This window comes from Schistocerca gregaria, chromosome X (assembly GCF_023897955.1).
Source record: "Schistocerca gregaria isolate iqSchGreg1 chromosome X, iqSchGreg1.2, whole genome shotgun sequence".
Lineage (NCBI taxonomy): Eukaryota > Metazoa > Arthropoda > Insecta > Orthoptera > Acrididae > Schistocerca > Schistocerca gregaria.
Window position 1 is genome coordinate 571,601,943 of NC_064931.1, and position 17,418 is coordinate 571,619,360.

At 40.6% G+C, this 17,418-nt stretch overlaps 1 protein-coding gene across 2 annotated transcripts in view; it reads right to left on the reverse strand.

Moving 5' to 3' along the window:
* The window catches only part of LOC126297778 (protein BCL9 homolog), a 93,075-nt gene that overhangs the window by 14,224 nt on the left and 61,433 nt on the right, over positions 1 to 17,418 (reverse strand). For both annotated transcript variants that reach the window (XM_049988956.1, XM_049988957.1), the window contains 2 exons: positions 14,162 to 14,884; positions 7,220 to 7,454 (listed from right to left, as the gene is read on the reverse strand). In XM_049988956.1, coding sequence (XP_049844913.1) covers positions 7,220 to 7,454; positions 14,162 to 14,884 — 958 coding nt within the window. The remainder of the gene's footprint in view (positions 1 to 7,219; positions 7,455 to 14,161; positions 14,885 to 17,418) is intronic.

A 17,418-nucleotide genomic window follows, 5' to 3' on the forward strand; every position in this document is an offset into this window, starting at 1 on the left:
AGAGTAGCTCTTCCTGTCTGCAGATTCTTTTTTTCTTGATTTAATGGTAGCTCTTTATGGATGGAATGTTGGTGACCACCATGGGAACATTCTTCTCTCATCTTAGTTGATATGTTGAGACACTCTTGAAAATTTCGCACCCACAAAACTCTTCTCCATCCACAAACACTTCAATTACAAGTTTCATGAATGTGTACTTTTCACTTAAAAAATGTATATGAAACATGCTGTTTCTCTACGTGTGATAATACACACATGAAAAAAAAAGTTTTGCTTCACCCAGGTTCCCAGAACTTCTGAAGACACACATTGACTGTGGATATTGTATCACAGATACAGTCTCTTTGACTGTCACAGATACAGTGCCTTTGACTGTTCAGAGATGTCACTAAACCCGCCCAAAGATGCAAACAACAATGTGTGAGCAGCACCTATTAAATGGAGGGGGTCCGACAGCCCATCAGTTCCAATCATTACAGCAGGAAGGAGGTGCATGGCTTGTGTTGTTTGTAGTTCAAATATGCCTGGACAGTCAGTACCATGGTTCGATTGCTTCTGCATTTTTACTTTGTGCCAGCAAGGGCTCTCAACAAGGGAAGTATCCAGATGTCTTGGAGTGAACCAAAGCGATGTTGTTCGGACATGGAGGAGATACAGAGAGACAGGAACTGTCAATGAAATGCCTCATTCATGCCGCCCAGGGGCTACTACTTCAGTGGATAACCACTACCTATTGATTATGGCTCTGAGGAACCCTGACAGTACTGCCACCATATTGAATAATGCATTTCGTGCAGCCGCAGGACGTCATGTTACAACTCAAACTGTGTGCAATAGGCTGTGAGATGTGCAACTCCACTCCCAGCATCCATGGTGAGGTCCAACAACATGCTGAATGGACAGCTCAGGATCGGCACGAGTGTTGCATATACCTTCAACCAGACAATCGTCAGAGACGTGTTTGGAGGCACCCTGGTCAGGCTGAACACCTTAGACACACTGAGCAGTGAGTACAGCAAGGTGGAGATTCCCTGCTGTTTTGGGGTGGCATTATGTGGGGCCCGACATATGCCACTGGTGGTAATAGAAGGTGCTGTAACAGCTGTGCAATACATTAATGCCATTCTCCGACCGATAGTGCAACCATATCGGCAGCATATTGTCAAGGCATTGGTCTTCATGGATGACAATTCGCACCCCCATTGTGCACGTCTTGTGAAGGACTTCCTCCAGGATAATGATATCGCTCGACTAGTGGCCAGTGTGTTCTCCAGACACGAACCCTATCGAACATGCCTGGGACAGATTGAAAAAGGTTGTTTATGGACAATGTGACCCACCAACCACTCTGAGAGATCTACAGCAAATCGCCATTGAAGATTGGGACAATCTGGACCAACAGTGTCTTGATGAACTTGTGGATAGTATGCCACGACGAATACAGGCATGCATCAATGCAAGAGGATGCGCTTCTGGGCATTAGAGCTACCAGTGTACAGCAATCTGGACCACCACCCCTGAAAGTCTCACTGTCTGGTGGTACAACATGCTATGTGTGGTTTTAAAGAGCAATAAAAAGGGCAGAAATGATTTTTATGTTGATATCTAATCCAATTTTCTGTATAGGTTCCGGAACTCTTGGAACTGATGTGATGCAAAACTTTTTTTGATGTGTGTAGTTAGTACTTTTCCACATTTATGAGCAGATTGCTTCATTAAGGTGGAAAAATGAATTTTGGTGATTAAACAAGCACACTTTTGACAGCACGAAAGGATTAATACTTAGCGTAGAGGTGACAGGAGCACTAAATAAACTGGGTTGCACTTCCACATTAGGATAACAGCTCCTATGGTTTCAGATCAATGTACATCAGTGTCCACAGCTCTAGGCTCTTGTTTTAAGCATGGGATGATAATATTTAACAGTATTAATGCTGACATGTAAAAGGAATCTATTATGTGCATCTGGAAAGACAGGTCTTAGCGGTGGTAAGATATTCTGAGGGAAATCTGGAAATCAGTTGCTTCATAATTTACTGGAAATTATTCAGCTTTTCTTCGCAGCATAATAGAAGGAATTTCAGTTTCTCCCAGTGTATAAAATGTTCAAACAACATTCAGGAAGCAGCCGGTTGGTATCTTGTGATTTTTAAAAAAATTTCATTCATAAAAAAAAATTAAAAACCTGTAATCATAGACTGCTGAAAGTTATTCAAATTAAATCATTGTCATCAGTTCAAAGTTCTCTCGAGACATTATGTTATCGATCTGATAACACTTCACTCTGCACATGGTTGGTTGATAGCACAATGCCTGTCTGATTTGTCTTTCACTAGAACCATTCTGCTGAAAGGTTACTTCAAGGTGGGCTAACTCAACTGACAAACTTTCAGGGACTGAGATGACATGTGTCCTTATGAACCATGGTATGAAGTATCTTTTCACGCTCAGTGAGATGGTGACAACTATCAGCCTGAAGATACAAAACAGTGAGACTTGGCTTCCCACAAATGGCAAGCCCCAGCATACCATCAAAATCCTTTTTGACCAACACATCACAAAGTCCTATTAACAAAGAAAACTTAGTTGCAAATTTTTGCACAGTGGTAGGAGTGTGTGTCATGAACAACATACTAAAAATCCTAATAGGCGAGGTGTGATCATTTGGGTGAGGGGCATTAAAAGATCAATTTTTTTATGTGTTTCTCAAATAACTTGAGAACAGACTTCTAGCAGAATTTTTTTCAATTTTTTCCAGTACAAAATTAAAATACATTTAAGTTTCTACAAGAACTATCACATTTATTTTTTCTCTAGAATAAAAAGTCTTTGTGTTGCAGGGGATGAGAAAGTTACAGATTATTAAAATAATTGTTTTACCAGTAAAAAATTAGTCTTAAAATGAAGTGGGTTAAAAACAAATTTAAATTCATGAACTTCTCTTCTCCATAGTCTGCAAACAAAGATGAGCATGTGATTTACAACTCTATCTACACCAATATATCACAACTGAAACAACTACAGGATGTTTCACAAAGTTATATGGACCCACCATAGCATGCCTTATGAATCACTGGTGACACAGTGTGCAGATATGCCTGGGAAGTGTGTGTAGATGGGCAGTCGGTCGAATTTCAGTAGACATGGGAGTGGCAAACAGCCTAATAACCTTTGATATGTACACACTCTTCCAGAGTTGCAATAGTTGCTCCATCAGGTTGTGTCTTATAGCACACAGCGCATTCTTTTGCAGGGACGGGGCTGTTTTCATCTCCTTGTGGAACGACAACTTACCTTTTTAGTGGTCAATTCACCATGGGCGCAAAATATCTTTGGATTTAACGCTTTTCCTCTTTTTGCCCCCCTATATGGTTGGTGCAGTGCATTTAGTTTCTCAATCTGTCCCTTTTCATCATTGGGACTCCTTGCTGCAGTCTTGCAGCCCATTGTTTGAGAAAACCAGGGGCTGATGAGAAAATTTTGAGGCATGTTTCTTTTAAGCTGTCGCAGTACCAAAATCTATCGCCCCTGCGCCATTCCCTTGCCATTCGTGACAAGGTAAAGGCTGAGTTGCAGCATTGGCAGGATCAAGGCATCATTGCTCTTATTTTATTGAGTCAGTGGGCCACCAGTTTAGTGGTACTTCAGAAGCCCAATGGTGCCACATGCTTTTGTGGTGGTTTTAAACAGACAGTCAAAGTGTGATGTGTCGCAAAATCGTATCCCATTCCTCAGCAGACGGAGTTGCTGGCAAAGCTGCTGGGAGGGGGAGGGTGGGGAGCAGTATTTTCCTACCACTTAAATGTGGGATGATTACCTGCAGTAGCCCCCAAACATGGTTTCTTGGACATCCCTCCTCAATAACACCCCCTTTGGGATTTACCAGTTTAAAGCTTTCCTTTTGGGGTCTCGCCTGCACCAGGAATTAACAAACAGTATTTGGAACAGCTGATTTAGAATATTCCCTACTGCATCAAGTAACTTGATGGCATCTGAGTCACAGGCCATACTCGAGAGGAGAATTTAAGAAACCTTCTGTCAATTTTCCAAAACCTCCTGGAGAATGGCCTTCGTGGCAAACTGGTAAAATGCAGTGTTTTCTTCCTGAAGATGCATTTTTCGGGTCATGTGCTTCATAAAGATGGTCTTGTCCCCAAGGATGACCACATCAAGGCCACTGTCAACATAAAAACACCCGAAAACCTGAAAGAAATTCAGTCTTTTTTTGGGTAAAATTTCATACCTGAGGCTGTACACATCTGCCAGCCTCTTAACCAGCTTTGCCACAAGAGCATTAAGTTTTTGTGGTCTGCAGAATGTCGAACGTCTTTTCAGTCTCTCAGGCTGTGCTTGTGATGCTGCCTGCTTGGCTTGCTTTATGTTGGGTAAACCTTTCACCCTGGCCTGTGCTGCATCCCAGTATAGCACCAGTGCCGTCCTGTCCCATTTAAACATGGATGGCACTGAACAGCCCTTCAATTATGCATCAAAGATGCTGCACAGCATAATGATTCACAGGTGGAAAAGGAGGCACTAGCTATTATTTTCGGGGTTAAAAAGTTCCATGCCTTACTGTATATCGCAAGTTTCCTCCTCCTCATCAACCAAAAGCCACTTGTTTCCTTACTTGGCCCTCATTTCAAGTTGCACACCAGTTGCAGCAGTGTGCCCTCTTTCTCAGTTAACTACTGTTATGACATTGGTTACTGCTCCACCATCTAGTATGCCAATGCTGATGTGCTTTTGTAGTTACCAGTGGGGCGTGATCTGGAGTTCAATCGGCAGGAGACTCTTATAATGGTGTTGAATGATTTCTTGCCGCAAATCTTGTTGGACTTCCTGCTGACGGCAGGCAAAGTCCCAACTGCCATGGCCACTGACCCACTTTTCTGGAATATTGTTTCGATAGTCCAGCAGGGTTGGCTGGAGCCCATCTCTTCAGGTGCAGATCAAGTGTAGTTTACATTCTTCCTCCTTCGTGATCCACTTAACATTGTCCAGAAGGGTTCTCATTCTTGCCACAGAGGAGCAATTCTGTCATGTGGCCATTCTCACAGAATTGTGTCCTCGTAAACTCCAGTTGCCGCACTATGACTCATATGAAGGCATCAGTGTAACGTCACATCTATTGGCTGGCGATCGAGCATGACATGGAACATCCAGTGTGTTCCTGCAAGGCTTCTGCACAGAACTAGGCGACACCAAAGCACCAGTTCTTTGTCCTTGGCCAATCCTGGAGCACCCTTGGGACAGTGTGCGTGCCAACTACACTGGCCCCTTTTGGGCAGCATGTGGTTGTTGGTGGTCAGTGCACTGTTCCATTTTCCTGAATGTTGCCAAAGCTGTCCTCCGTGTTGTCAACTGCCACAGTTTGCAGGTTGTCAATAATTTTTGTCTTTGTGGCTTCCCCCAAAACCCAGATATCTGACAATGATCAGCAATTGGGGTCATGGCAGTTTTAGCGCCTTTGCATCCACAATGGTATCCAGCATCTGGCTACCGCTCTTGTTTCATCTGCCTTCAAATTCGCAGGTGGAGAGTTTCATGTATATATTTAAGACCCAAAAGAAGTAGTCTGTGTCCGTCCCTTCCCGTGATGGGTGCGGTCCGGCAAAACATTTGAACAGGCACCGTCCCTGGGTCTCCTGGATTTGCTTCACCATGATTTGCATGCTATAGACTACCAAGGACTGCTGTTTTTTTTCCTCCTGGGTCTTCTATTTTGGCCAGCTACTTCAGCCAGTGGCATGAGTGACTGCAGGATGTCATAGTGGGCCACGAAGCTCAACAGTAGTTTGTGGTGGATGTTGGCAGGGAACAGCTGGCCTACCAAGCACATCAGCTACACTCGCACCCTCTTGGGACATCACTGCTACAATCTGCTACACTGCCAGGCAGTTGTTTCGGTCACGATATTGTTCCAGATGAGGGCTCCCATTTGCAATCGGGTGCTTCCCTGCTGCAGCCCCCTCCACATACCTGCTGCCCTCCTATGGCCTGCAGCAGCGGCCCCCAGTAGAACCCCACCACCTGCTCCTGTCACTGTGGAGCCCATAGATTTTGAGGTCCACCCCCCCCCCCCCTCCTCCTCTGCCACTTCCCTCCCCCCACCCCTTTTCATTTATGGAGGTGCCATCCTCTCCACTGTGACTGCCACTGCCACAGAATCTGTGCCCTTCCGCCCTTCCAGCAGAGCCAGTGGTGCTGGTGTGATAGTGCGGAAACCTGGTGACATGTAGTATTAGCCAACTCGCTGGCAGAGGTGTTTACCTACAGGAGGCACTAGGTCAGGCAGGTCAGTGCTTGCTCAAAGCTTGACCACCTACCATATTGTCATGTCTTGTACCAAATGCTGTCTGCAACATCCCCGAGGTGAGTTCTTCCCATGCTCCGCTCTATGTGGGTTCGGACTCTCCGCTTCCTGTAGATTAATTCTCATGATGAGTTTGTTTCCCTCTCAAGGGGTGCACATACTAAGGATACCTTCCTAAAAATTACCCTCATCAGGCCGAGCAGATAAAAGGAATGATTAAAACATAGGTGGGCCTTGCTAAAATAATTTGTGAGCCACAGTACTTGGAGGAAAAGCTCAATAATTTATGAATTACTTCTGGATGAAATGGTTGCTGTGGCAAAAAATAAATCGGGCTCAATATCCTCAAAGATCTGAAGCTTCTAGTGGAAAAGAGCCAGCGAAAGGGAAAGTTTTCCTATCATTCATTAAAACAGTCAGTCACATATTGTATCAGATTGCAAAGGACTGACACTCGCTGCTAACTATAGCAGAAATATGCAAAATTGCTTTCACATGCAGTGAAACATACATAAGAAATATCAAAAGAAGCACCTCACTCGACGAAAACAAAAGTAATTGTTGTCTGGGAAACACAGATGACTCATTATATGAAGTTCCAATCATTACTATACTAGGATGTACACAGAGGCCGTAAAAATTCAAACTAAAAAGATTTTTTTTAATAAACTTGGAGTCAAAACGTTGATCACAGTAACAGGCCTTGGTCCATGGCTGAATGCGCACATAACACAAATTGTACCAACACCACCATTTCTGTAATCTTTTGAAAACTAATCTCTCTCTCTCTCTCTCTCTCTCTCTCTCTCTCTCTCACACACACACACACACACACACACACAGTGTCCAAAGAGAACTTTTTCAATGTACACGAAAAATTAGCTATTACAATATTTTAACACTTACGAAGGAGAACTGATGTTGCTTTCCTTCAAGCTTGTGTTTGGTTGCTTCTGAATAGTTAATTCTTGCCCTTCAAAAGTATTGAGGTACTGTATCTGCTGTGGAGATGGCACCGGCATAAGATTTGGCTCCTTAGATGGCACTGAAATAAGGCTTGAATCCTTAGGAGGTTGAGTTGGAATTTGCTGCTGCTTCTGCTGGGCAAGTGTTTGAAGTGTTCTGCAGAACATAGTGTCAACTGCAACATACAGACAAGAGATGTCACTGAAAGATTTAATTAGCACTAAATGTAAACAGTTATAAAGAACATTAACTGGCATACTCCTTAAATGTCCTTTTCAGTATTTTTAGTGCCCCCCACCCCCACAAAAAAGAAAAGCTTCACAGTATCAGTCGCTGGCAAACTGGGCTCTCACCCTCAAGTTTTAAGAACAGTTTTCTATTCCTCCATAAGAAATCTCTCTCAATACATACAGCAAAAGGCTCCTACTAATCCCTACGCACTAGCAACACTAAGCTCAGATTCATCAACCATAGAATTTTCTGAAAACTGCATGAATGTGCATTATCAACTGGAGCTTTTCACAGCAGTGGATATTCTCACATTAAATACATGTACTTCGGATATGAAATATGTTAGCTGTTTTCCTTATTATTACTTTGAACTCAATAAAAATGCCTGTTTTTCGAAATGAGTAGAGAATGAAGATGTTACTATAGGGGAAAAGAAAAGAAAATAAACACAATGTACAAGAAGTAGGTGAAGTAACAGCTACAAGCTGAAAAGCACCTGTGAAGCATAATCTTCTGTCAGTGGGAACTTAGATCATAGCAAAATCTTTATATAGAAGTTAGTTGATGGGTTCCATACCGGGACAATAATTTACCACAGAGTACAAACTGATCCACCATTTAGGCAAAAATTCAATCTGCAGTGCATTCAGAAAGATGTAATAAATCTGAAGATATACTCATCCAGGTCATTATGCCACAACATGTTCCTCTTCAAATTTCTTTCTTTCAACTGACATTTCGACCCCTCTGCTAGGATGATCTTCAGGATGTTCTGGTGGTCCCAGTTAGGTGATTATGAAAAAGAAATTTAAAGTGGAACATAATGTGGCCTACCAACCTAGAAGGTTTTACCTTCAGTGACAACAGCTGTGAAAGTCTGCAGACTTACATGTAATAAATCTGTTTGCAAGACAGCTTCGGACATAACTAGAGAGTGTAAAGGCAACAGAATGTTGTAATTTAATGTTTCATAAACCGACACAATCAGAGACATCTATGATGTACCTGGGGAACACGCATGATCAAGTGTACTTGCTACAAAAACCTACTTGTTGGGAGCAGACAATCACTCAATATATAGGAACTGCTTAAGATATGCAGGAGGTTCAAGAAAATTTTGAATCTGCACAATAGTTGGTAGTATAAAATAGTAAGATAGTAAAGAGTGTTTTGGTTCTCAATGGCATTCACTTCATGTGCCTGATGGGTTCTCAAAAGTGAAGTACTTGTGAACCTACATTGTCTAAGGCAAAAGGTAATACTGTCTAACGCTGAAAATCAGTTGGGTGGAAGATAAAGCTCATATGAGCAAATTAGTTTTAGATAAAGATGGAATGAATAGTGTGAATAAAACTGAATGTACGTAGAAATGCAAATTTAACACAGAAAATGTGCTCTATTCCTTTCACGCGAGATTGTAAGCAGTGGATTTTACATTGAATATGTTTGCAGTGTGAGAACACTGACATAACTGTTTGCACTATACATATTAATTTCGCATTCATGGCCAGTTGGGATACATTACGTTCACATTACATTTATAATGATTATTAGCCACACAGACACCAGGGAGTTACATCAACAATACAGCAATTGTAGCTCATTTAAAGAGCAGCACGTAGCGGCAAGTGCTTATTAGTGTGGTAAGAACAAGACTCGGTCTGAAGCTCATCATCAGCGGCTGACCAAACTTTTTTACTGTTACTGAATCATAAGAATGTGGTATGTTAATGCACAAGGAACTTCAACAAGAAGTAACAATGAATTAATGTGTGTTGCTCACAGTCAGAAATGTAATGTTCTTCAAAACTTTTGAACAGTATGAATTCCTTGAACATTTATATGAGCTTTTCAATCCTCATCCAGTTCTTGGGATTGGAAACTGCCTATTACATGTGAATTTCTCAAGCACTGAGAAAGATCTGATCTATTTCCAGAATGTTTTGTTTGAAAAGTAGTTAGAAAAGAAGAATCCTGGACACCCAATGCCAAGACTGAGGGAGAAATTTTGGAAAATCCTTCGTCCAATAGCAATGTCAATTGGGAACAAAGAAAATTTCTTATCAAAAAAATTCAAAAAGTAAAGTAAAATCTCTTAAAATCCTTATCAATAATCCAAGTCAATTTGTTATATTAAATATCAAAACCTGTAGCCAAAAAGTGTCCAAATCACCCACTGGGTCTCTTGAAATTAGCACCATGTCTAGATGCGTCAAAATTGTTGAAAGAAATGCATAACAGAATGCACTTTTAATGGTAAACGGGAATAACTGAATAGAATATCATATGTTTTGTAAATAATTTTAGTCTACCTAGCTGTTAACATATTTCAAATTTACAGTGCCTATGATAACATGCAGGGTACAATATAGTTTGAAGAAACTGCTTTAGTAGCTTTAATACACTCACAATTTACAGCTATGTTGGAAATATTTACCATTAGCTGCGGAAAAGTTGGCCATCTGCAATTATAGTTCAAGATAAAAGACCTGTACAGCACTGGTGTGTATGAAATGCAACAAGCCAATTTTCCCATTTGCATAAGGAACACACATAATAGGAAATATTACTTCAAAAATTAGGCAAACCTGGTCCTGTTACTATTCTGCAGCTGTTCCAAGAAGATATGTATACTTTTCTCCAAACAGAATACACAGCTATACCAACAGTTATACTGCAGAGTAAATAAATACAGAACATAGCATTTGTAGCTGAACAGTCACTGTCCACACATTTCATGTACATGGTACCTGGTCCAACATGAGGTTAGGTTGCTTATCGTGTCCCTAAGCAACAATGGATACAGCAACGACGAGGTGCTGAAGGATCCAGCTAATGAGTGGGAACTGGACTTAGGCATAAAAAAAAACATAATTACAAATGTCCTTTACTTTTATTAGTAGTACATAAAACAGACAAAAACGTATAAAATTGAGTGCATACATTCTACTGCTAATATCAACCCCTTACTCCTTGAGACAGACACATCAATCCAGCTGTTTAACGATAACTGCTTAGACTAACTGCAGATTATAAACTCAGGCTGATTAAGTGTTCCTGAGCCTTCGGGTTCAAAATTTTTATAGATTCAAGTGTGGGTTCTTAGCAAGAACACAAAGATATTAGAAATGTTTGTCTGATAGTCGAGGTGATGGTCATGAGAGGAAGCTAACACATTGGTGTACTGAGATGTTAGCTGGTTCAACTGACCAGTTGCTTACACTCACCACTCTGGCAACATTGCAGTGTATACACATTCTTCTGATACAGTATGGGCAACTAGCTTTTGGTACTGACAGCTCAGTAGCATCATGTTTTTGCCTAACAGCTGCTGCATGCCAGCCAATGGAGGAGGGAGCTTGAGCAGGTAAAATGAACTACTAGCACTGTAAAATAGATGCTCACATTTGTGAAACATAGCAGTGAATTTCTTGCCTGTAATTGGTGCTGCCATTTTGCTTTGGTTAACTTGAAAACTAGTTGGTAATTTATTTTGTTTTTGGATTTTTGGTATTTATTCACTTCTATTTCATTTGAAATGACATGCAGTGTGATGAGCAGTGCTAGCTAAATGAGTGAAGTGAAACAGAGGAAGAAAGTGTGCTACACAGCGAAGTCTATAAATCTGTGGGCTCAGTGAGGGAACATTTTGAGAAAGAGAAGGATATGGGCAAACTATCATTTCCTGTTGCTCGGGTTATAAAGAGAGCTAGAATGGCCTGGAAAATAAGCAAAACCATTGTTGTAGATATATAGAAAGAACAGAACAATACAGACTGAGATGAAACTGGCACAACAAAGTTTTGGTCACCAGAAAAAAAGTGGCCGAGGAATAAGCAAGGGATAGCTTGGGATGATTTTCAGAAAGACATTATTTGTAATTATTCTGTTACAGAACCAATGATAACTATGTCAGAAACTATAGTAATGTGGAAGAAAGGATGGTTATACACTACCTGGACCAGAGTACCCAAACACCTCTATGTAATGCAGAATTGATCACTATATGTCAGTATAAAAGGAGGCAGAGAGTATCGTCTTGCCACTAGAGTAGCAGTAACAGCAGAATTGGTCAGTCAAGAGAGGTTAGTGACTTTGAATGTGGACTAGTCATTGGATGTCACCTGAGTAACACATCCACCAGAAACATTACACCCCTTGTAAAGCTGACCTAGTCAACTGTTGGTGACGTGACTGTGAAATTGAAATGCAAAGGAAAAACCACTGTTAAATCAAGGCCATGCACACCAATGCACTGATGGAACAGGGGTCATTGAGGACTGTGGGGGGTGGTCATAAAATATCAGGGGAAGGAATCACTTGGGAGTTCTTAAGTGCTACCCGCAATGCAGCTAGCACAATGACTGAGAACTGAGAGTTAAAAATAATGGGATACAGTTGTAGAGTAGCTTCTCACAAGCCATACATCTCTGTAGTCAATGCAAAGTGACTCTTAAAGTGGTGTAAAGTGGGATGCCACTGGACAGTGGATGATGGGAAATGAGTGATTTGGAGTGATGAATCACACTATACCCTCTGGTTACCTGGTAGAAGGGTTTGGGTTTGGCAAATAACTGGAGAGTGTTACCTGCCATTGTATGTAGTGTAATCAGTGATGTATGGTTGTGGCAGTGTTACAGTTTGGGGGCGTTTTCATGGTTAGGATGTGGTCTCCTAAATGCACTTGAGTAAATGCTAGATGTGGAAAGATATGGGCAGATTTTACAGCATTGCATATTGTGTATCATACAGGAACACTATGGAGACGATGACTGTATCAGCATGACGATGCACCCTGTCATAAAGCAACATCTGTGAAGTAATTGTTTGTGGACAATAACACTTCTGAAATATGCTGGCCTACCTAGAATCGTTACCTAAACCCACAGGAACTTCTTTTGGGCGAGTTAGAACGTCAGCTGTAGAGATGGGCAAAGTCGTTCATCCTTGGGAACTAGCTCACTGATGATAACTCTTTTTTGGGAACCGTTCATTTTTACTTGTTCACCGTTCATTGTGCTGGTATATGGTTCTCATGAAAAATTGAAAATTAGTAGCATAACAAATAAGCCAATGCAAACAATTTCGAAACAAAAGATGACGATTGGTAAGTGAGAATGAGCAGTTTGGTATTGGGGCCAATTTTTCGTGCTCCACCCTGTACCACTGAAATAATATTGTAGGAGTTATCATATTCCCTTTACAAAATGTGACACCAAACACTTGATTTTGAAGTGCGGGACTCATTTGGATGTTAGTCGGTCTGCCTTCTGTAACAATAAACATACTCTTTTATCTTGGATAAAAAAAAAAAAGACGGAAAATGGCCACTCATGTATGCCGTGCTGACGACCTTTGCATGTGTAATAACAAAAAATCTTGCCTTTTCACAAGTATTTCTTCTGCTGCTTATCAAAATAGTGAAGTAAGTTGATACGCCGTTTTGTTACCTAAAAAGATGTATCCATTACATGCCACACAATTTTCACGTAATTTACGTAATTATAAAATACATTTTAATTACCGGTCATGGACGCTGAATAGAATTCGAAAAGAAGCAGAAGTTCAGAGTTCAAAAAAGGTTTGAAACAGATCTAGAATTGGCGTGCAAAGCGAACGAAATGAACAACAACAATTCAATATTGAACTAACTATGAGCAGTTGGCAGTATCACTGTGGCGAGTGGCCATGCGAAGAAGGATAAGTCCGGCTAAGCGAGACCAAGACTGAGTCAGACGGGAACAGGACCAAGGCTGGAACGAGACAGGCCGATGTGCCATTGCTGGAACGAGACCAACCGTTTCCCATTCCTGGGAACTATAAGTAGAAAGCCACGACCAAAGTGAACTATGAAAGACCGTTCCTTAGAATTCGTTCCTCGCTCGTTCCATTCATCTTGGTGAACCATTCCTTTGGACCCGTTAGTTCGCGAATGACCCATCTCTAGTTGGCTGCCCTCTAGACTGCAGTGCCCAACATCAGTACCTTCTCTGGTTTCAGTTTTTGAAGAAGAATCGGCTTCCATTCCAACACAGACATTCAGCCACCTCATTGGAAGTGTCCCCTGCAGAGTTTACACCGTCATAAAGGTGAAGGGTAGACACATCCAATATTAATGTTCACTAATAGATATCCAGATACTTCTGATCAGAGAGCGCAAATCACTGTCTTATAAACACTAAGGTCTTTACAATAGGACACCAATTCAGTTTGAGAGAGATTTGGGAAGACATTATGCTTGCCCATGTTTAAGGATCTGTCACAGCATCTGCCTAACATGACTGTCATGTCTCAACCACAGGGCTAAATAACATGGTTTGGTTATGTGGAAATATGAGAAAAAGTTAACAACATGAAGACAAGAGCTTGGCATTAATGTGTCATTTTCCACACACACTAAGAATCTAGGCTTTGAAGGACAACAGATTGAGAACATGCAAGTTTCCTATTGTTTTGTTGCATCATGCAGATTCTAATGTAAATCACTCAATATAATTGCACTGACTATTCACTTACTTTGGTCAAAAATATATTATAGTATAGCATTTGAAAACATTATCACCATGAGCAATAAACAATACTTGATCTACCAAGCACACTAAATTACAGATGTTATGAGTGTAAACATCTTTAAAAACAAGATATACAAACCAGGTTGCTGCTGTCCTGTAAAATCAGTGCCTTCTTTTCGAACTGCTGTCGGTGACAGATGAGTGGACAGTGGTGTCCCAGGATTGCTCGGATTAAGTGGACGACTTGGACCTGGCGAATCAAGAGGAGTGTTGTGAAGACCTGTTGGACTAGGTCCTGCTCCAGGAAGACGAGCTGATCCAGTACTGAACTGCTGCCGACTGTTCGAATCAGAAGGAGAGTTTATACCTGATGAGGCACGTGGCGATGGCAAAGACAAGTTTGATGTAGGGTTATTTGGGGAACCGGGGGTTGGAGAAGACAGGGCTGTTGGGACACTTGCAGACCTAGTCGTCGGATGATATGGTGGAGGTGGCCCCTGAGACCTCAACAGTGCAGGGCCCGAAGCTGCCCTAGCTGCACCTCCTGGGCTGCCAACACCTGTCATCACAGGCTTCTTCTTTCTCTCTTCATAAAACTGCTGCTGCAATTTATGCCATTCCAATTGTGCAGCGGCAGATGTCGGTGTAACGTGATTTGTAGCACCCATGTTCTTCTGTGGCATAAGCACCAAGTTTTGCATTGCTACACTGTCTGCTGGCTGTCCTAACATGGATCCATCTGGCATTAGAGATTGATGCTCCCCAGGGAACAGCATTTCGTGCATCTTACGCAAGGTAGCTAGCTGCTCCTCCCTATGCTGCCTTTGCTGTGGGGTCAAATTTTCATCAGGAACTTTAACACCTGAAAAATTAAATACAAATACCATTACTATATATATATAGCTCTGCTACAAGGAGCACAAACAGGCAAACAAAGTCAGTCCAAGCAAGTTGCAATAAAGAGTACAGATGTTGTTTGGTATGTTACACCACCTCATTTTCATTGAAGTGCTGATCATCAGAATATCTACTGTGTTGTTGAAATTTTCTTCACGTTAACTACATTGTTCAACTATGAAACTCTAACTTAAATATTATCTATCAACATTAGGTTCATTGCTAAAGCCACCATCTACATCATTGACTACATATAGTCACTCACTGTGAAGAATATCGAAAATATGGAATCAAAATATAACCTGACATTGTTTTAATAAGAATGACACAACACACAACCCAGGACTTCTGCACTGTGTAACAACAGTTACAGAAATGTACATGACACGTGACCAAAAAAAAAAAAAAGATTCTTCATTGAGACTCAATCATTTATGATTTTTTTTTTTCTTTTTAGTTCCTTAACTCAAATAAAATTATTTTGACAGTTTTCAAGGCTATTTGTTTGAAGGTAATATTCTATTTTCCGTAACCTTAGTCTCTTGGCATATTGCAAGAGTATAGTCCTAACAGTTAACAGTGGGACTACAAAGAGTAAACATCAGCAAATGACTTACCAACTAGCACTGAGAAATGGGCATCAAATCAGAAGCACCAACATTAGTAGACAGAATGAATTAGCTAAAGGAATTTTTGCAGTAAAAGGGAATGTCTTAAAATGCAGCCCCTCACCCTAGTCTCCGAACAATGCTTTTCAAAACACAATTTAAATGCAAAATTTTCTTACGCTCATGGAAGAGACATTTCAATACTCTGTTCTGATGCTGCCATATAATACTTTTTTACCTGTCTGATGTAAATCACTTAATCCACTACAACCAATAGCAAATGTAGTCACAGCTTCTAAAACGAAGGCAGGAGCGTATGTAATAATCCATCACAACTTCATCTGGTACTCGCCACTCAATTTCTTCAACATTCTTTTGGCAAGTCTGAAGTTTACTGATCACCCCCCTTGATTATGGACAGCAATATAGGTGAATCAACTGTTTTCAAATCTTCAAATCAAAAAAGGCTAAAAATTATCTCTTGGCAGTTTAGCAATAGGAAAATTGTCAGTGTGCTGCAACATTTAAGAGGACTGTCCTCCAGTTTCTGTACCTTTTTGCCAAGCACAATATTTAAGTCCCTAATACATCTTTTTCACCTTGTGATGCACTTTAGCTAATGCTATATATTCTCCAGTTTTGTCATTACTCTGAAGGACACAATTAGCACGTCTTATGCCCATTTTACACTAGCAACTTTATAGTCAAAAATCAACTACTCAAACTGCATGCACCTTTTGTACCTGTGTGTCAATTGGCAGCCAACCATATATTGTGTGCCAAGTGTGAAGTTCTAAATTTTCTAGTATGCTGCTCACTGCACATGCACAGAAACAGGGCAGTGTGGTGTTGTCTACTAACACTGAAAGTGAATCTATTGTGGTTGAGATCACTTGTATCATAGAAACAGATTTTGTGCTCTCATGTCTTCTTAATTTTTATTGTGCTGTTTTATTTGTTTTCGTGACACACTGAAAATGTTGTATGAGGTCCTGCTATTTTTCCTGCTAGTGTTTTCCTACATGAGATGAAATGTCTGAAAGCAAAATGGTGTTTACGTTTTACAGAGAAAAGCCTACACTATACATCAATAGGTAAAAATGTTTTAATGAAAATTATTTTGACAGTGGAAAAGTCAGAATTATTTGCCAAGAAAAATTATTTTTGATGTTATTTTACACTTATCAGGAATTAAGATACAAAGGATAAGATGAAATGGCACTACTTACAGTGTTCTAGATATTGTTTAATATGTTTACAATTAAGTATTTTCTCGAGCAAACAAATAAGTATATTTTGAAATGTTTGGACGACATTTTTCCTATTCTTCCAGTTCTCTGGAGCATACAGAATTTCGCACACAACCTCTGACAGGAACATTTACAATGAATTTTCCTTTGCTCATTAATAAAGTTTATTATTGTTGCTTGTTCCGACATTTTGTTACTATATTTCTATTTCTTTATAAAATGACAGTCCCTCAAAAATTCACTGCAGCTGTACAGGTGCTGAACTGCACAGCAGTCAGGTCTCACAACATACACAACTTTGGCACTGACGTGTAAACAAAATGAGCACGTGAGACAGACGAAACTTGCTACAGGAATGAAACACCAGTGCCACTGCAGTAGACTCACTTGCCTCGAGGAGTCAGTTGGTACAAGAAAGTAAATTGTACAAAAGGGGCTATTTTTAGCACACAAATTTAGTGTATATATGACATACTGAAAGACTGATGCTAACAGGATATCATGTCGTGTGATATTCGCATTGTCACTGATCCGTAGATTCTCCAACATTTATAAATAACCATCTTCATCACAGTCACCAATATTATCTTCATCTTCAGTAGTCATGTCTCGCCTCTTCCTCTTCCTCTGACACCATTAAA